The following is a 21,363-nucleotide window of genomic DNA, read 5'->3' as shown; positions in this document are numbered from 1 at the left end:
CATCGTATCTTAAAGACCTTATTGTACCATATCATCCCAGCAGATCACTTCGGTCTGAAAGTGCAGGCCTACTTGTGGTTCCTAGAATTTCAAAAAGTAGAATGGGAGGTAGAGCTTTCAGCTATCAGGCTCCTCTCCTATGGAACCAGCTCCCAGTTTGGGTTCGGGAGGCAGACACTCTCTCTATTTTTAAGGTCAGGCTTAAGACTTTCCTTTTTGATCAGGCTTATAGTTAGGGCTGGATTAAACCATCCCTTAGTTATGCTGCTATAGGCCTAGGCTGCTGGGGGACGATGCACCAAACACATGTCCTCCTTCTTTCTTCTCTCTCCTCTCTCGCATCCTCCACTTTCTTTTCTCTGGCACAGAGCTCTTGCCCTCTAATTTCCTATATACTACTAGTCATACAATTCTGTGCTATTACTATGTAGAATGTTTACTGCTGTGTGTGTCCCACCCCCCTTCCCCCTCCCTTCCCCCCCTTCCCCCCTCTTCTTGTGAGTATCTCTGGCCTGGAGTGGTGTGTTTCCTGTGGAGCTCTATACTACATCTGTTGTCGTGGTCTCATCAGCCTGCCCAGTCTTCATGGAATCCTGCAGTTATCCACTCCTACCTGAATGAACAATTCTCCAACCTGCCTATGATTCCTCTTACATTTTCAAACTGTCATGTAACATCATCAGTTTGTATCATAAGATTCCACATGTACACTTTAGTCAGATATGTGTATCTATGACAGATGTATGTTTATCTTGCTGTTCTCTTCTCTTCTCTCTTTGCTGTTCTCTTCTCTCTTTCTTCTGTCTGTACCCGGCTGGCCTTAGGCAGATGGGTCCCTCCATATGAGCTGGGTTCTGCTCGAGGTTTCTTCCTGTTAAAAGGGAGTTTTTCCTTGCCACCGTTGCCTTCAGGCTTGCTCTGGGGGTTTCAGGCCGGGTTTTTGTAAAGCGTCTTGAGACGATTTGTATTGTTATTGACGCTATATAAATAAAATTGAATTGAATTGAATTGAAGATGGGCTCAGACCATAACAGGCAGCATCCACCATGGAGAATACGGTTAGAGGCCAAGATAAGGGCAACATGGAGGGAAGTTAGCCAGCTAACAGAACTGCAGAAAGGCAACATGGTGAATAAAGGGGCACCCAGGAAGTACACCAAGCTCTCCATACCCGAAGTACTCGAAACTGACAAACAGAGACTAACAGCGCTGGCCACCCGGTTGAAGAGATACACTAAGGAGGCAGAGGCCCCGATATGATCCATGCCTACTGGCTGAGGAAGCTAACAGCACTCCATGAACGTCTAGCAGCACAGATGAACCAGCTGCTAAGGGATGGGTCCCACCCAGAGTGGCTAACCCAGGGCAGGACAGTCCTAATCCTGAAGGACCCCCAGAAGGGGCCTATCCCATCCAACTACCGGCCAATAACCTGTCTCTCCACAACATGGAAAGCCCTGTCAGGCATAATTGCGGCTAAGATGAGTAAGCACGTAGCTCAATACATGAGCGGGGCTCAGAAGGGAATTGGTAGCAACACCAGAGGAGCCAAGCACCAGTTATTGGTCAATAGAGCAGTCGCCAGAGACTGTAAGAGCAGACAGGCCAACCTGTGCACCGCCTGGATTGACTACAAGAAAGCTTACGACTCAATGCCACACACATGGATACTGGAATGTCTGGAACTGTATAAGATCAAACTCAAAGCCAATTGCCCAAGTCAACATCAAATGCGGCATATACCAAGGAGATGCACTATCACCACTGCTGTTCTGCATAGGCCTGAATCCCCTCAGCCAGATCATCACAAAGAGTGGTTATGGGTACCAATTCCAAAGTGGAGCAACAATTAGCCACCTGCTCTACATGGATGACATCAAGCTGTACGCCAGGAATGAGTGAGAAATCAACTCACTGATCCACGCCACCAGGATCTACAGCAACGACATAGGGATGTCATTCGGATTGGACAAGTGTGGCCGCATGGTCTCAAAGAGAGGCAAGATGATCAGAACTGAAGGGGTCGACCTACCAGAGGGCAACATAGGTGATATCCAAGACAGCTACAAGTACCTTGGTATCCCACAGGCTAATGGAAACCATGAGGAGGCCGCAAGGAAGTCAACCACAACCAAATACCTCCAGAGAGTGAGGCAGGTCCTGAAAAGTCAGCTAAATGGCAGGAACAAGATCCAAGCCGTCAACATGTACGCAATACCAGTCATCAGATACCCCGCTGGGATCATAAGCTGGCCAAAGGAGGAGATAGAAGCCACAGATATCAAGACAAGAAAGCTCCTCACCATGCACGGAGGGTTTCACCCCAAATCCAGCACCCTGAGACTTTACACTAAGCGGAAAGAGGGAGGCCGAGGACTAGTGAGCATCAAGGCCACTATCCAGGATGAAACATCAAAAATCCAAGAGTACATCAGAAAGATGGCCACACAGGACGAACTGCTAAGTGAATGTCTCAGGCAACTGAAATCCGATAAGAGTGCAGAGGAAGAGGAGCAGATCACCTGGAGGGACAAGCCCCTACACGGCATGTACCACCGCCAAATTGAAGAAGTGGCTGATATCGAGAAGACCTACCAATGGCTAGAAAAGGCTGGACTCAGAAACAGCACAGAGGCACTGATCATGGCAGCACAAGAACAGGCCCTAGGTACAAGAACCATAGAGGCCAAGATCTACAAGTGTAGATCAGATCCAAGGTGCAGACTATGCAGAGATGCCCCTGAGACAGTCCAGCACATAGTAGCAGGATGTAAGATGCTAGCCGGGTCAGCGTACATGGAGAGACACAACCAAGTGGCTGGAATAGTGTACAGGAACATCTGTACCCAGTATGGAATAGAAGTGCCCAAATTCCAATGGGCCGCACCACAGAAGGTGGCTGAGAACAACAGGGCCAAGGTGCTGTGGGACCTCAGCTTCCAGACTGACAAACAGGTCCTGGCTAACCAACCAGACATAGTGGTGGTAGACAAATAGCAGAAGAAGGCGGTGGTGATAGATGTGGCGATACCAGCAGACGGCAACATCAGAAAGAAGGAACACGAGAAATTTGAAAAGTACCAAGGGTTGAAAGAACAGCTGGAGCAGATGTGGAAAGTCAAGGCGAGCATGATCCCCATGGTAGTAGGAGCACTCGGGGCAGTGACCCCCAAACTGGGGGAGTGGCTCCAACAGATCCCAGGAACAACATCAGAAGCCTCAGTCCAGAAGAGCGCAGTCCTAGGAACAGCTAAGATACTGCGCGGAACCCTCAAACTCCCAGGCCTCTGGTAGAGGACCCGAGCTTCAGGATGACACAGATACCACCCGAGGAGGGTGAGAGGGACGTTTTGTTTTTTATAGATATATATATATGTTGACATTCATGAATATCATGAATAAAAACAACAACAAACTCCAATAGGAGTTAAATTACCACATATTGCAACTAGAAGGTGTGAGATGATGGTTATATATACTGTTGCATATACAGCACATTTAATTGACTCTGCTTTGTCTGCTTGATCTTTGAAAGTCTTCTCCTGCTTCGTCTCAAAATTCCGCTTAACAGTTGACGTTCAGCACACAACATGAAGTGCACACAGCACTTTCAAATGTGGGCGGGACCGCAGCTACAATGCTGCGGGGATTGTGGGCGGGAGCTGTCACTAAAACCCAAGAAATCAGGCCATACATAAAGCATTGTTATAACACTGAGAGGTACCAGCATAGCAGTGTGGGTGCCACCCGTGGCATGAGCAGTGTTGGGCATGTTACTTTTAAAAAGTAATTATAACTATAGTTATTACTTCTGCAAAAAGTAACTGAGTTAGTACCTGAATTACTCCACTATAAAAGTAACTAGCTATTTTTTTTATTATTTTTTTTTTTTGTAACCCTTAATTCTCCCGCAATGAGGAAATTTCAGTTCCTGCTGTTTGACCCATCCAACTGCCCACAATACTGTGTGAACAGCAGTGTGCTGCGGCCTCTAAGGACTGCGTCCGGGGAGCAATTTTAAACACAAATATGTTTAAATACGTCTAAGAATTAGATTTTTTCTGAGCGTAATGTACACTTCACATGTAAGTTCTTGCCTTTTACCTCAATGAGGTTAAAGTAGTGCCTATACTTCCACCTTGAAAACAGCAACTTTACCTCTGAATGCTCCGAACTCTCCATTGCTGCAGATTATCTCTTATCGCTTGTGTGATACTGCTATGCACGCGTTTGTGTGTAAACAACACCCGCCCAACTGAACACTGCCCTGCCGCTGATTGGCTTACCATGAAATCTTACCCTACCTTAGCCAATCATCATCACTTATGCGGGTACCACCATCTGAACCACTCTTGTCTGGATGATTTTGTTTCATTTATATAATTTCCACAAAGATGAAAAAAGGTTGAAACAAACTGAGTTATTTGTACAAGTAGCAGGTAGGTGTAGCATTAAAACATGTTTGAATGTAAAACTAGTCACCAGCCTTCAGTTCCTAATGTCAGCATCAGACACATCAGTTCACTTAACTTTCTTGGTCGTCTGGGTTAATTTCAGTGATTTTATGTGTTCTTATGAAGGAACCACACGCTGACCATCAGTCATGGTGCATTCAGACTGTTGCAGCCTGTAAACAGTCACTCTACTGTTCTGACTTCATCTGGTCCCTGAACAGTTTTCCTTCAGTGATATAGCATCTATGCTAGCTAACCTGATTCACATAGTAGAATAAAATGTGGAACAGCCCCCGCCAATCACTTCTTTCTGCTTCATATCTACAATAACTTCATGCTAGATTTCTGGAATCCAGTTAATGAAGTAGCAACTCAAATACCTGTTTAATATATTTTAATATTTTAAAGTCATCCAAACCACTAACATTTAAAAGAAGATTTGTGAATCAGTCTTAAAACCAACCTGAGAGTTTTCAGTTTACAGTGAGGACTCTTCAGTCCAGCAGACAGCAGCTTCACTCCTGAATCCTGCAGGTTGTTGTTACTCAGGTCCAGCTCTCTCAGACTGGAGGACTGGGAGCTGAGAACTGAGGACAGAACTTCACAGCTTCTCTTTGAAAGGTTACAACTGCTCAGCCTGAAATATGAAATGTACACAGTAAGAAAGAGAGCCTAAACATTCAGAGTCATAAAGAAGTATTTTCAACAATAAAAACTAGGAGTCCTGAATCAGTCTGGATAACATGAAGAGTCGAAAGACACTGAGACAGACGGAATCCACAGAAGAACAGTGGACATGTTTTCCAAGATGCTGAAACAATCAACCTGATAAATAACTGAGAATTTGATGTAGTTTCTCTTCTGTTAAATACATTTTCTGAAGTAGTAACCTACAGTAAATCCCTGTTTTATACTTTAATGTCATCCAATCAACCAATATTTAAAATAAGATTTGTGAATCAATAGCTTGATGCCAACCTGAGAGTTTCCAGTTTCCAGTGAGGACTCTCCAGTCCAGCAGACAGCAGCTTCACTCCTGAATCCTCCAGGTCGTTGTCACTCAGGTCCAGCTCTCTCAGACTGGAGGACTGGGAGCTGAGAACTGAGGACAGAACTTCACAGCTTCTCTTTGAAAGGTTACAACTGCTCAGCCTGAAATATGAAACGTACACAGTAAGAAAGAGAGCCTAAACATTCAGAGTCATAAAGAAGTATTTTCAACAACAAAATTAGGAGTCCTGGATCAGTCTGGATAACATGAAGAATTGAAAGACACTGAGACAGACAGAATTCACAGAAGAACAGTGGAAACGTTCTCTAAGATGCTGAAACGAGCCTTGAGGTGACCCACAATAAACACTGTGAGAGACATTCACCAAGAGACTGTATCTTTAAGGGAGTGAGGGTTTTCAAGGTATCAGGTCCGTGTTTACGTTGTGTGGCAGCCTCACCTCACTCACTGTACAGTATTTTGGAATAAACATAAAGTGAAGAGTAAAGCTGACTCGACGCATCTCCGTCTCTTGTCTCGTCACTTATTGCACTCCACATTGGTGACCCCGATGACGGCTGAGTTATGTTTCACAACGGCGGTGAGGAAAATACCGCTGCTAGAGGCGCAGCTAATGTCGGTGCTATCTATGCTGCCACCATCAACTTACCGGACTTTTGGCAGCACAACCCACGGCCGTGGTTTCAACACATCGAGGCCCAGTTCCAGCTGAGAGTTATAACTCAGGACGTTACCAAGTATTTCCATGTGGTAGCAGCCTTAGATGCCTCGACGACAGCCAGGGCTATGGTGCTGTTAGAGGCTTCTCCGGCTGACGGCAAGCACAACACACTCAAAGCATTCATGTTGCAACTCTTTGAACTGTCGGAGCTTGAGAAAGCAGACTGCCCCCTGTCCCTGAACGGCCTTGGCGACAGCAAGTCGCCGGAGTTGATGGAGAGGATGCTGGCTGTGCTGGGCGGTGAGGATCCCTCATTCCTCTTCGCCCACACTTTCCTGCGACAGCTTCCAGCATCCGTGCGCACCGCACTGGCCAATTCCCCTCTCCCTTCCTCCAGAGACTACCGGGCGCCGGCTTTGAAGGCAGACAGGATTTTCCTCGCCAACCGCCAGCAGTTCGTCCATCCGCTGCTACCCCACCAGCACACGTCTGCCCCACCCCGCCCCCAGAGGACGACCCGGACACCACGGCTGCTGTGACGGCCTGCCAACAGTATGAGGATGGGTGGTGTTATTACCATTCCAGGTTTGGGGCCAAGGCCAAGCAGTGTCGCAAGCCATGCAGTTTTGGAGCCCAGGGAAAAGCCATGGCCAGCGCTCATTAGAGGCTATGGGCGCTGGCCATGACTGCAAGCTGTTGTTCATCACTAACACCTTGTCCAGCCGACGGCTGCTGCCTCTTGATCGACGCTCTCTCTTTTACTCCGTACCCCTGCATGCTGGGAGGGGTGGGGGTGCTTTGTCTGTAGAACACGCTTGCCACCGGGGACCGATATCAACGCCTGCTCGCCAACTTCCCTGACCTCACCACGTCCAAGTTTTCATTGACAGTGGATAAACATTGAGCACTACATCGCCACGGTTGCCCCCGCCGTCTACGCACAAGCCCAGCGCCTCAACTTTGCCAAGCTCGCGATCGCCAGGGAGGAGCTCACCACCATGGAGCAGTCCGTGGGCCTCCCCCCTAAACATGGTGACCAAGGCTGATGGTGGTTGTCGCCCCAGACGTTTCAGCGCCTCATAGACTCTGTGTTGCGAGACATGCTGTTCTTGTTTGTTTACTTGGACGACATTCTCGTGGCCAGTGCAGCCGCAGAAGACCACCTGACACATCTCCGGCAGCTGTTCGACCAGGTCAGTGAGCATGGTCTCATCACCAACCCGGCCAAGTGCGAGTTTGGCCAGGCATCCATCACCTTCCTCGGCCACCACGTCACCCCACAGGGGTTACTACGGACGCTTTGGATTACGCCGTGGGGGCTGTGTGTGAGCAGTGGGTGGGCGGAGCCTGGCAGCTGCTGGCCTTTTTCAGCAGGAAGCTCCATGACAACGAGAGGAAATACAGCGCCTTCGACAGAGAGCTCCTGGGTCTTTTCCTCGCCACCCGTCATTTCCGTTTCCTATTGGAGGTCTGTCGGTTCACGGCTTTTGTCAACCACAAGCCGCTGACGTTCGCCATGGCCAAGTCTTCGGAGCCATGGTCTGGTCGACAGCAGCGTCAGCTCTCTGCCATCTCCGAGTACAACACTGACATTCAGCACGTGGCTGGCAAAGACAATTTTGTCACCGACTGCCTCTCCCGGGCCGTCACTGGGTCCGTCCTCTTGGGCCTCAACTATGCAGCCATAGCAGCGGATCAGACCACGGATTCAGAGGTGCAAGCCTACAGGACGGCCCCCATGGCGCTGCTCATGGAAGATGTGGTGTTTAACACGGCCAACGCTACACTCCTCTGCGACATCTCCACTAGCCAACCACAACTGGTGCCTGCTGGCTGGAGGCGTCAGGTTTTTGACGCCATCCACGGCTTTTCCCACCCAGGGGTGAAGGCCTCTACCAAGCTGGTGGGGGCCAAGTTCGTCTGACCAGGTCTGCGGAGGGACGTCAGGGCCTGGGCTGCTGCCTGTGTGGTGTGCCAGCGCGCAAAGGTGACATGTCATACCAAGGCCCCGTTGGCACCCTTCAAGGTGCGTTTTGATCGTGTGAATGTGGACCTGGTGGGCCCACTTCCCCCCCTCCCGTGGTTACACCTACCTCCTCACCATGGTGGACAGGACCACCAGGTGGCCAGAAGTTGTTCCCCTGTCAGCTACTACATCGGCTGACGTGGCCCAGGCGTTCATTATGGCTTGGGTGGCCCGTTTCAGCACACCGTCTGACCTCTCCCTGGACCAAGGTCCGCAGTTCACGTCGGAGCTTTGGACTGCAGTTGGTGTCCACCGTACCACAGCCTATAACCCACAGAGCAACAGACTTTGCGAGTGGTTTCATCGGGACATGAAGGCTGCACTGGGCCGAACCCAGTCCTACGTTCCCAAGGATTTACCGTCCGCCCCCCATACGTTGACTTTTCTGGGGACTGTTATGGACTGGTCTGTTCTGTTTGCACTAGTGGGTGGGTGCCGGTTCCATTTGGGGTACCTGTTCGGTCGAGCCCTGTTATTATGGGTGAATTCTGGGGGGGTCTGTGTGGTGACCCACAATGAACAGTGTGAGAGACATTCACCAAGAGACTGTACCTTTAAGGAAGTGAGGGTTTTCAAGTTATCAGTTCCGTGTTTACGTTGTGTGGCAGTTTTCACCTCACTCGCTGTATAGTATTTTTGAGTATACAAAAAGTGGAGAGTAAAGTTGACTCGACACATCTCCGTCTCTTGTCTCGTCACTTATTGCACTCCACATTTTAATGTTTTAATGTCATCCAAACAACCAACATTTAAAGTAAGATTTGTTTTAATATCATCCAAACTATCAGTAGCTTAAAACCAACCTGAGAGTTTCCAGTTTACAGTGAGGACTCTCCAGTTCATCAGACAGCAGCTTCACTCCTGAATCCTGCAGGTTGTTGTTACTCAGATCCAGCTCTCTCAGACTGGAGGACTGGGAACTGAGAACTGAGGACAGAGCTTCACAGCTTCTCTCTAAGAGGTTACAACTGCTCAGCCTGAAGTAGAATCAACATAAAATGTTTTATTTGTCATTTACTAAATGAATCACGTTTCAAATAGTTCCTAAATCTACCTACAGAGCTTTGTTGGAGGCTTTGACCACTGGCAGCAGCCTCAGAAGAGCCTCCTCTGAAGCAGAGTATTTCTTCAGGTCAAACACCTCCAGATCTTCTTCTGATGACAGTAAAATGAAGACCAGAGCTGACCACTGAGCAGGAGACAGTTTATCAGTGGAGAGACGTCCTGATCTCAGGGAATGTTGGATCTCCTCCACTAGAGAACCATCATTTAGTTCATTCAGACAGTGGAACAGATTAATGCTTCTCTCTAAAGACAGATTCTTACTGATCTTCTTCTTGATGTACTGGACTGTTTCCTGATTGGTCTGTGAGTTACTTCCTGTCTGTGTCAGCAGGCCTCGTAGTAGAGTCTGATTGGTCTGCAGTGAAAGACCCAGGAGGAAGCGGAGGAACAAGTCCAGGTGTCCATTTGGACTCTGTAAGGCCTTGTCCACAGCACTCTGATGGAGACGTTTTAGTTTAGGTTTGATTCTAAAGACTTTGATGAACCAGGAGTTGATGAAGGTCAGATGGACATGAAGAGCAGCCAGAAATTCCTGAACGCTCAGATGGACGAAGCAGAACACCTTGTCCTGGTACAGTCCTCTCTCTTCTTTAAAGATCTGTGTGAAAACTCCTGAGTACACTGAGGCTGCTCTGATATCGATACCACACTCTGTCAGGTCTGATTCATAGAAGATCAGGTTTCCTTTCTGCAGCTGATCAAAAGCCAGTTTTCCCAGAGACTTAATCATCTTCCTGCTCTCTGGACTCCAGTGTGGATCTGTCTCAGCTCCTCCATCAAACTTGACCTTCTTCACTTTGGTCTGAACCACCAGGAAGTGGATGTACATCTCAGTCAGGGTCTTGGGCAGCTCTCCTCTCTCTCTGGTTTTCAACACATCCTCCAGAACTGTAGCAGTGATCCAGCAGAAGACTGGGATGTGACACATGATGTGGAGGCTTCGTGATGTCTTGATGTGGGAGATGATCCTGCTGGCCTGCTCCTCATCTCTGAATCTCTTCCTGAAGTACTCCTCCTTCTGGGGGTCAGTGAACCCTCTGACCTCCGTCATCGTGTCAATACAGTAAGGAGGGATCTGATTGGCTGCTGCAGGTCGTGTGGTTATCCAGAGGCGAGCAGAGGGAAGCAGTTTCCCCCTGATGAGGTTTGTCAGCAGCACATCCACTGAGGTGGACTCTGTAACATCAGTCAGGATCTCAGTGTTGTGGAAGTCCAGAGGAAGTCGACACTCATCCAGACCGTCAAAAATGAACACAACCTGGAACTCTTCAAAGCTGCAGATTCCTGCTTCTTTGGTTTCAGTAAAGAAGTGATGAACAAGTTCCACCAAGCTGAACTTTCTCTCTTTCAACACATTCAGCTCTCTGAAAGTCAATGGAAATATGAAGAGGATGTCCTGGTTGGCCTTGTCTTCAGCCCAGTCCAGAGTGAACTTCTGTGTTAAGACTGTTTTCCCAATGCCAGCCACTCCCTTTGTCATCACTCTTCTGATTGGTCTATGTCTTCCAGGTGAGGCTTTAAAAAGGTCTTCTTGTCTGATGGTTGTTTCTGGTCTGTGTGGTTTCCTGGATGCTGTTTCAATCTGTGTGACCTCATGTTCATCATTGACCTCTGCAGTCCTTCCCTCTGTGATATAGAGCTCTGTGTAGATCTCATTCAGAAGGGTTGAGTTTCCTGCTTTAGCAATCCCCTCAAACACACACTGGAACTTTTCTCGCAAGTTAGATTTGATTTTGTTTTTACAATCAGCAAGGTTTTCTGAATGAATAAAACAAAGATAAAATGTGTGTTATATTAGTGTATTCAGTTAAATTCATGCTGTCACAGTATCAATTAAAATAGTCTCACTAATCTCCATCAAAGACAGATCATGAAGCATCTGTAGAAAGCTCTAAGATGACAACAGGAACTTTAGCAGAAGGCTGCTTGTTCACAGATAAATAGATCATCTTATTTTCCAGCATCCATACATCTCAGGAGAAGCAACTAAAGCAGGACTGTGTCTAAGGAGTCACCTTGGAATTGTTATTTTGAAAAAAATAGGATCAGTATGTTCCTTTAAAAGTTCTACCAGCCAAGGTGAAACATACTATATGAGTCTGTATTTGTAGAGAGAGAAGTTTTTGTTTATAACATGAATCTCTGATCTTGGTTCTGTCCAATTTATAACTGTTCACTTACCTGTAGGATTTGAAGCGATTTTTGATAATTCTTCCAAAAGATCATTCCTGTTTATCATCATTAAAACCTTTTTTGTCACTTCCACATACTGGACATAGTACTTCACCATCTGATCCACAGTGTCCATCCTGTCTGCCTTTTCCAGTCGACATACTGGGATTGCAGGAAAGTCTTTATTTGGCTGCTGCAGGTACCACTTGAATTTCTTAAACTCCTCGCTTGTCAAATTCTCCAAAGCTCTTAAGAGAATCTGTGTAGTCGACATCTTCTCTTCCTGCCAAGATCCAAAAGTAGTAAGTAACTTTTTTGGTAATGGCAGTTGACAGTTAACAATAATTTCAACACATCGTCGATCAAAATTTATTGTTTAATGCAGGGGTCCTTGATATAGAAGTTTTATATTTTAGTTCTGTTGTTTTTTGTGTTTTCTTTGTGTATCTATGCTGCTTTCAATTTAAAACTTCCAGATGTGATATGCGCCATGTTCTTCCAATGGCCAAGCAAAGACAAACTGCTATTTAAGAACGGGAGTACAGACATGATAACGGCAGTGAAGTCTGAGTCATTGTGTTTCTTAAAGAAAGAGGGGAGGGGATGACAAGGAATCATTGCTACCTAGATGTTTTGTAATGATATTCAACATAACTGCATAGTAATATTATTAAATTAAAATATGTATTACATTATATTTGTTCAGTTACAATAACATAAATAATATTTTCAATGATAAGAATTATAAACAGTTCAGTATAGTAGAGTAATAGTGTTTTTTTAAAGAAATTTTTCAGTGGCGGTTCATATGGTCTCCTAGCAGACACATAGATTAGAATATTTTTAGCAGATTGGAATGGAATACTGCCACCTATAGCTAGTGAAAGTGTATTGATAAAGTTTGTCCAAAGTTTGAGTCAGTGGGCAGAGCCAGATGGCGTGTAAGTAGTCGTCTATAGTGTTTGTTGTACAGTGTGAACAGATGTTATTTTCCACCATTCCCATTTTGTATAATATGTTTTGGGTGAAGTGTACTCTGTCCAAGATTTTGTGCTAAATAAATTGTAGTTTTTAGTTTTGTGACATTGAGAAGGTGTTGTTGTAAATGCCTATCCAGGTTGTAATATCGTTTGTCTTTTATGGTTGACGGGGGGTAATTGTCTGTGTTTATGCTAATCTGCTCTAATCTAGTCTCCATGAAAGTTCTGGTATTCAGCATTAGTTTCTGAGAAAGATGTTAATTAAACTGTGTTTTAATTTTGTAGAACTATTACACTGACACCTATCATTTTCACATTGTAGTCAGTAGACCAGGCTAAATAACAGAAACACTTTAGTGTTTAATTCAATCAAGCACCACAAACTCCATCCTCAACAATGATCATGTATTCAGTATTGTACCTAATGACTTGGTAAGATACCATGAAACATAGTGAAGACAGTCATCATGTCATCATAGTAGAGAAAATATGGACACAGCAGTGACATCAAGAACAGAACGTCCCTCCAAAATGAATGAGAAGACAAATGTAACCCACATGGTTACTAAAACAATGTGTTATTTGAGTGGAGTATCTTAGCCCCACCACAAAGTGGCGCACCAGCCCTGTGCGTAGTGCCATGACTCTTGAACGTTATCTAGTCTGCGCCAAGCGCCATCTTTCTCAGAGCTGAGCTACTGACGAGAGCACCCGCATGTAAAAGCTGACGAACTGGGGTGTGTAACATGACAAAAACCACGTAAATCAATGATTAATCCTCGGGCAGTATCTTGATAAGTCTTCTGTTATTAATAGTCCAGGCAAACTAACTCATTTGGGAGCCAAAAATAGAAGTAATTGTAAAAGAATTTTTTTTTAGCATAGATCATTTCTATGAGGTGTCCAGAACAACATACTAAAAGTCCTGAGAAATCCTAGTTGAGGAAATATGTTAATTTCTCATCAATCCGAAATGTGTGCCATAAGGCCAGGTAACAATACATCCCAATGGGGCTATTTTTTTCCTTTACTCCTATCAAAACTTTACACAATGAAAGTACCCATGAAAAGTAACATTTTTTGTATTACAAGTTTCTTTGAAAATGTATTTTAATATGCAAATGAGCTATACACTAGTCGAATATAGGCGAATATAGGCTTTTTTTTATTTGTGAACAAGCCTAACCTAATGACATGATAGAAAGTCAGAATTGCCATTTTAGTCATTAGTAACGTGGTGAGATTACATTTTGGGCTGGTAGATTTACAAATGATTGGTATTGTTGGTAAGATTACGAGATAACAGGCAGATGTCATTCTTACAAACGAAACAATTCACTCTCACACAGATGACAGATGAAAACCAGATAGACACACTTTCCAGACATTCCAGCTCTTTAAATAATTTTGCCAGACACCAAAACTGCTTCTCTTTTTGTAGTAGGCAAGTATTTCAGACCAGACGGGCCACACATCAGACTTCCACCGTTTGTAAAGTAGCTTTGCAGTGTTATGAGAAGCTAGCGACAGTAATATCTAGGCTAGAAACCCAATCAGAACATTTTAAGTTACCAACTCCTTTCTAACTAGACATTTTATTGTAGAGACATTTTGCTTAAGGCCAAAACTACTTCACCTTCACCAGCATCACCTAGCCTACTGAAATGAACTAACGTTAGCTTGATAGCACTAGCAAATTCTATTGGGCCTAATTTCATTGCTAGACAACACTGTTTTCTTTTCTTTTTTTGTTTATGCAGTGTGTAATGTATGTAAACAGGGGAAATGGAGAAGTGTAAAATATGTAATGAGTCATTGAGTGATGAAAACACATTGGTTGTTCTACGAGCAAAAGGCAGCAATGGTGTGAACCGTGCCAGTGCTCAACGTGGAAGTAGCTTAGTGACAATTCCTGGAAACAGAGTACACATCGAATGCTGCCGCAACTATTGTAAAGCAGAAAATATTGTACGTGATAATGTATTACCATCTTTGCAACAACAACAAATCAAACATAATCTCCGCTCAGAACAGAACTTCAATTTTCAAGAGCATTGCTTCTTCTGTGGACAACCAACTGAAATAGATAAGAAAAATCAGCACAGAGAGAAAATGTATATCTACCAAGTAAGAACAGGAGACTTCCAGGAAAGGATTGTGCAGATTTGCCACTTAAGGAACGATGAATGGTCTAATGCAGTTTGGGGGAGAATATCATCTGTCCATGACCTTCATGCAGCCAATGCAGTGTACCACAACATATGCAACAGTAACTTTCGAAATATGAAGAATATTCCGAGTCAATTCTCTGCAAACCCAGGCAACAAACCCAAAAGATTCAAACTCGGAAGACCAGAAGATTATGAGAGAACAACAGCATTCCTAAAGGTGGCAAACTTTTTAGAAGAATACGATGATGAACAAATTACTATTCAAGACCTTATGGTAAAGATGACAGAGAACTTGCAAGGCACAGATTGTGAACCATATTGTGCAAAGTGGATGAAAATTAAAATAAAGGAACACTTTGGAGATAGAGTAATGATAACTGCCCTGGAAAATCAATGTATGGTCACTTTGCGAGACATAGCCCACTCAATTCTTCGTGAATTTCACAAGCAACAAACATCTAATAATCCAGAAGGGGTCGAGGATCCAGGCTGGATTTAAAAAAAAAAAAAAACAAAAAAAAAACACCTCCCCTTTTGTTGCTACCTTGTCGTGGTGGGGAGGCTTGTGTTCCTCTGTGACCCTGAAGACTATACCGGCGGGGGTTATACCCCTGGCAGGTACTACCAAGCCATAGCCTGGGTGTTCCCATACTGCTTTGCGCGCGATTTCATTCTCGCTGCAAAAGCAGTCTGGAAACCATCGCCCATATTTGCGCCTGAGATAGGGAACCAATCACAGACCGGGGGGGGGGGGGGGGCAGCAAGATGATGACGACGTCTATGCGCGACACCGAAGCTTGTAGTGTGTTAATCCAACATAGCAGCGGACCTAACATTACCGTTCGATGCAGCCTTAGACAGTGTTTTAAGTAGCTTAGAACACAAGTTTATTTTAAAAAAAGAGCAACGTTTGGCGTTGAAAGACTTCATTGCCAAGAAGGATGTGTTTGCTCTGCTACCAACAGGCTTTGGCAAAAGCCTTATTTACCAGCTAGCCCCGTTGGTGGCTAAGGCTATGGGGTTTAGCGAAACCCCAGTCGTTGTGGTGGTCTCGCCATTAATAGACTCTGTGTTTTTTTGGATACAATAGGTCGGCAGAGTGACCGTATATGCCTTCTACCCTCATATTTACTTTGCACAAATGGCAATAATCATTAAACGCCATCGTCTTTTCATGGACAGTAAAGGTTCTTCTTCTTCCTCGTCGAATTTCTGTCGCTCTACATACGTCATTTGGTATAACTGATACGATTGGCTATGAATCGCGCACAAGGCAGCAGTAAAGGAAAAAAATAGCCCCATTGTGGTATTGTTGCCTGGCCTTATGGCACACATTTCGGATTGATGAGAAATTACAATATTTCCTCAACTAGGATTTCTTAGGACCTTTAGTATGTTGTTCTGGACACCTCATAGAAATGATCTATGCTAAAAAAAATTCTTTTACAATTAGTCTGTCGTAAAAAAAGTTAATTTTTGGTTGTATTTTGGGCATATTTGAATAAGTGTATAGCTCATTTGCATATTAAAATACATTTTCAAAGAAACTTGTAATACAAAAAAAGTTACTTTTCATGGGTACTTTCATTGTGTAAAGTTTCATTTTGATAGGAGTAAAGGAAAAAAAATAGCCCCATTGGGATGTATTTTTACCTGGCCTTACGGCACACATTTCGGATTGATGAGAAATTAACATATTTCCTCAACTAGGATTTCTTAGGACTTTTAGTATGTTGTTCTGGACACCTCATAGAAATGATCTATGCTAAAAAAAATTCTTTCACAATTAGTCTGTCGTAAAACGCTACTTTGCCTGGACTATAAGTCGTGTGAGAGTGCGTGAGAGAGAAAGGAGCCGGTTAACAGCCCCGAGGTTAGCTGTTGATAATAGCATGATGTGAGAAAATTCCTTTCATTGAAGTATGTTCATAAAACCAGTCCGAGTCCCCCGATATGTTTTCCTAATGTTTTAAACCCACCGTGGTACCTGTTGTATCATGGTGAACCTTGAAAACCAACTGTAAAAAGATCGCTAACGAGCTAGCGCGAAGCTAATGCTAATCGCGGCTAAGGCTGTTAAGCTAATTCAGGTATTACCTGTACTGGGAATGCTAATGGTGTAGCTGGTTAAGCTAAATGGCCACTACTGTAGCATATGAGAGAGAAAGAGATGGCATATGATGCCGTTATAAAAAGTGTATTTTGGTTAATGTAATGTGTTTACTGCACTGAACAATTTAATACTGTTAACTCATGGTTGAAAGAGTTAAAGGTCCCGTAGGCAGGATTGCGAAGATCCAGGACTTAGCCAAAAAATTTGAACATCACAACTTCTCAGTCCCTCCCCACTTTCCGCTAAAGCCCAAAACGGTCTCCCAAGCCCCTCCCCCCACAAGGGAGAGCTGTGCACGATAGAGCGCGTGCATATTGGCCCTGGAATACTGTGCACGAGCAGAGAACCGAGAGAGAGCGAGTAAACAAACTAGCATGGAACACACCGACGTAACACCAACAAAATAGTTTTTGTAATACCCTTCGTTATTGCTAAATAATTTGACCTAAAGAACAACGATACAGTCGTTATACTTTAGGTCAAAATATTTAGCAATAGTCAACTTTAGGACAAAACCAAGGTTAGGATGTTTCTGAACAGGGACGTGCACAGGAATTTTGAGGGGCAGTTGCTCTGACCTGAAAAAAGAGCACCCCCCCCCCCCCCCCCCCCCAAAATAAAAAAAAAAAAAAAAAAAAAAAAAGTCACGGGCTATATGAAGGACTGAGAATAACAGGGTCTTTATTAAAATATACACAAAGAAGTAAAACACTGAAATACAGCACTCAATCACCTTAACTACTACTAATAATAACACAGAAAAACATGACTTGAGTCATGAAAATCCCTACATCAATATCCCTATCAATATCCTATCAAGTCACTGATACTGTAGGTTTCTCCAAATTTACATACTAAACATGAAAACCTACAATACCAAAAATAGTGATAGGATTTAGGCATTTAACCATTTTGAATAAAATAATGAATGTGATGCATTACTTCCATCATTCATTCTTCTTGCTAAAACGAAATGTGAGAAACTAACTAATCAGCAGACAGAGCTTAGTTTGCCTAATGCCTAAAAAATAGCCTAGGCTATGTGATAACGGGCTGCTTGATCTGTCTGATTATTTAGGCAAAACGTGGCAAACTCAAAATATAATAATTACCGTATTTTCCGGACTATAAGGCGCACCTGAATATAAGCCGCACCAGCTAAATTTTGGGGAAAAGACAGATTGTGCCATAAGCCGCACCCGACTATAAGCCGCACCCGACTATAAACCGCTGATGTTTTAATGTTTAATTACTGTAAGAGTTTCTTCTACCACGGAGGGGATTGTCGGGACAGAAATGACTGTTTGGAAACGCAAAGCGTCCCATTTATTTACGTTTGACAAACATAAATCTTTCGATCAGTCAAACAAAAAATCAATTGATCAAACTTTCACATCTTTGACATTACAAACAGCATTCGTGCAGTGCACAAATAATACAACGGTGCGCTCCTAGCGCACTTCCTGCAGTCAGTACCGTAGTAGTAGTATAACAAAAAACAAAGCTTACAACGCTTGACGAGGCAATAACGTTAAATGGCTAAATTTAATTCGTTTGTAAAAGTGCTTGCCTGTAACACGGCAGCAAAAGTGCAGTAACCTGGATGCTCAACTAAATAACCAGCATCTTTTTACATCTTTTTCAGCCAACACAGCAGTAGGGGTGCAGTAACACGGCCGTTTACTGTATTAAAATAACCAGCCTACTATAGCCTACCAGAAAAGTCAGTTCTTAATCCTCGTGTCATCGTCTATGACATGATAGTGCGCCCCTGGTGACCGTTAGCTGTAAAAATCCATCCGCCGTTGTATAAGCCGCAGGGTCCAAAGCAAGTGACAAAAGTAGCGGCTTATAGTCCGGAATTTACGGTAATGTGATGCATTACTTCCATCATTCATTCTTCTTGCTAAAACGAAATGTAAGAAACTAACTATCAGCAGACATGTAGCTTAGTTTGCCTAATGCCTAAAAAATTGCCTAGGCTGTGTGATAACGGGCTGCTTGTCTGCAAGCTATCTGTCTGCTAAACGTGGCAAACTCAGCCTGGATTTATGAAGATTTTAATTCATTTAATAAAACTTGATGATGATGATCGTTCGTTTGTTATACATCACAAACTCACCTTCTCCGACAACGTTGAGTCGTCTCACCCGACAACCCTATCTTTTACTGTCTATACGACAACCTCGACGTGCTCCTACTTGGGCCGCTGCCAGTCGCGTGCAGCGCTGCAGCCACGTAAACAGAGTTTGCCCCAACTGACTTTCACTTTCGGTGCCCGAATGGAAGTGAATGAGGCTTTGCGATTATTTTTTTTTTATCTAGGCCTACGTGAAATTCTGCATCCATTGTACAATTTTCTTTTTTTTCTTTTTTTTCCCCTCAGAAGGGCAACGTGAGTCGAGAAGGACATATGGGCAGTTGCCTGAGCAACCTGAGCAACCCCCCTGTGCACGTCCCTGTTTCTGAAAGTAGCCTACATCGGTGATGTTTGCTATCAGTAACAGTTAGAAGCATTCATTGTGGCGTTTTATTCCACAGTTTAGACTTATCAATTTGCTATGTGGTAGCTATATGACCGCTACCTGTTGATGTGGTTAGACGTTTGAAGCTGAGGCACAGGCCTCAGACGAGGATTACGTCCCGGCTCCTTCTACACGCCCACGGACAAGTGGTGCGAGGTGGTGGAGGGAGGGGAGGGCGCTATGAAATGCGTGTCCATGAGCAGTGATTGACACTCTGTTAGATACACCCCTGGACTTGATTGGTGCATCTGAATGTGGAGCGTTGGATGTCTTGCAAATCGCGCTACAGGCTCTAGGTGGGGCCAGAGGAGCCGAATTTTTTTTAAAATGACCTGCTTCATGCAATTATACTTGAACATAGGGTCAGTTTCAGCAAATGACAGAAAGTTAGTTTTATAAGATTTTCCTACACTGTAAGCAATTGCTGTAAATTTACAGCCAATTTTCAACATTAAAATACTGTTTTCGTGTTAAACAGCTTAGTACTGTAGTTAGCAATGCATTGTGGGCTGCTTAACTTGGAGCAACAGGACAGAGGCCCCAAACAGTATGGTGATGTTTTAAATTACAGGACACTACAGTATTTTTCGATTAAGCATGATTTGCACATGCGCATTGTTGAGTTTGAGATCCCGCTCTCTGACCTGTTTACCGTCCAAATAAAGGAATTTAAAAAAAAAAACAAAAAAAAAGCGTCCGTCACTGAACAATCAGTGGGCGGCGGTCGGTTCACTCCAACAGACCCTCGATCCAGGCTGCGACACAGAAGAACACAACGAGCAACATTGATACTGGTAAGGTAAAAACATTAAACTTTGTCTACCATTAACGTTTTTTCCAAGTATACCTGACTGGCCTTGACTCTGGCCGTAATCTCAGCACTCCCGCTTGATAGTTTATAAATGCTAACGTTAAACTAGCGCTAACGTTAGCATTCTTCATTCAAACTATAAAGTTAACTTACGTTAGCCGTCCTCTGGTCGTGGGTGGGTTATGTTATCACAGTTCGCTAACTAAGAAATTCAAGCAATAATTTGTAAATGTAATGTTATTTTGTGGCGGCATTGATGGTAGCTACCACGTTTAAGTTAGTTAACGTTACAGTTAATGTTATGTTCGTACCTTAAAATGCGTTTGCTCTGCTTAGTGTTTTTAATTGTTAACAGTGGCGCGAAGAGCCGACATTACTGTCTTAAAGTGCTCTGTGTTAAAGCTATTGAAGATAGTACCAACCATGACATGCTAGCTTGTCAGGAAGGGGCTTAACACTCCAAAGTTTTTTGTTGTTATTGCGTTTTTGACACTTGACATGTGGTAACGTTAGTTAATCCCCAGGTTCAAGCTGCAGACTTGACTGATGGTTATTTCTGCTGTCAATAGTATAAGGACATCTGTGATCTTTTATTCACCCTCCTAATTATCTTGTGTTCAGTATTTATCAGTCATAATATTACAAGGCCCAGCTAGTTCTTGCTGGTAATGTTAATATGCTACACTGTTAACAGAATTTACATGTAGTAGAAAAGTACCAAAATGTTAGCCAGCTTCCCTAAAATCATAAAGTATATCTGTTTATGTTAAAAGTTGGGTAATTTGTGCATCATGTTAGTAGCTAACACACTTGATGGCTAACTTAAAAACTAAATAATGTATTCTCTTTCAACTTAAGGGAAGCAGCCACCAATCGGTCGTGTTTCTGCTGTGCAACCATGTGCATTTCGAAGCTCCTGCCAGTGATCATTGCTTGTGGTAAGTTCTATTTACAATGTCATAAGGATATTATGATCTAACATGACATCTGGAGATTTCTGAAACAATAACATGTCTTTTTTTTCTTCTTCTTTCTTTTTAATGCAGGAAAATGAAGTTGAAGAGCTGGAGCAAACCATGGCGATCTTTATCACTGAGAAAGAGGATCCTCTCTATCCACACAAAGACATTAAGACTGTCATCGAAGGAACAGAGGTCCTGAATGAGTTGCCCTCAGTTGCAACAGCTTTTGTGTTTAGTTGATAATAAGGCTTACATCTGAATAAGAACATGTATGTCTTGGCATGATGTCTTAGGAGTTGAGCTACTATTGCAGCTTCATGATTTGTCTTCTGATGACATCAATAGTCTCGTTTCTGGTGTTCAGCTGAAGAAGATTATAAACACATGTTCAGTGTTGTCAATTTATGGAAC

The 21,363-nt window shown here is 43.8% G+C and overlaps 1 protein-coding gene across 1 annotated transcript in view; it reads right to left on the bottom strand.

Moving 5' to 3' along the window:
- Window positions 1-21,363, bottom strand: part of LOC311498921 (uncharacterized protein) — a 225,241-nt gene that overhangs the window by 119,611 nt on the left and 84,267 nt on the right. The window contains exon 6 of the mRNA XM_084559706.1: window positions 4,918-5,091. Coding sequence (XP_084415832.1) covers window positions 4,918-5,091 — 174 coding nt within the window. The remainder of the gene's footprint in view (window positions 1-4,917; window positions 5,092-21,363) is intronic.

The sequence above is a fragment of the Chelon labrosus genome (assembly GCF_963514085.1).
Source record: "Chelon labrosus genome assembly, chromosome: 14".
Taxonomy (NCBI): domain Eukaryota; kingdom Metazoa; phylum Chordata; class Actinopteri; order Mugiliformes; family Mugilidae; genus Chelon; species Chelon labrosus.
This window is presented reverse-complemented; position numbering and strand designations above follow the sequence as displayed.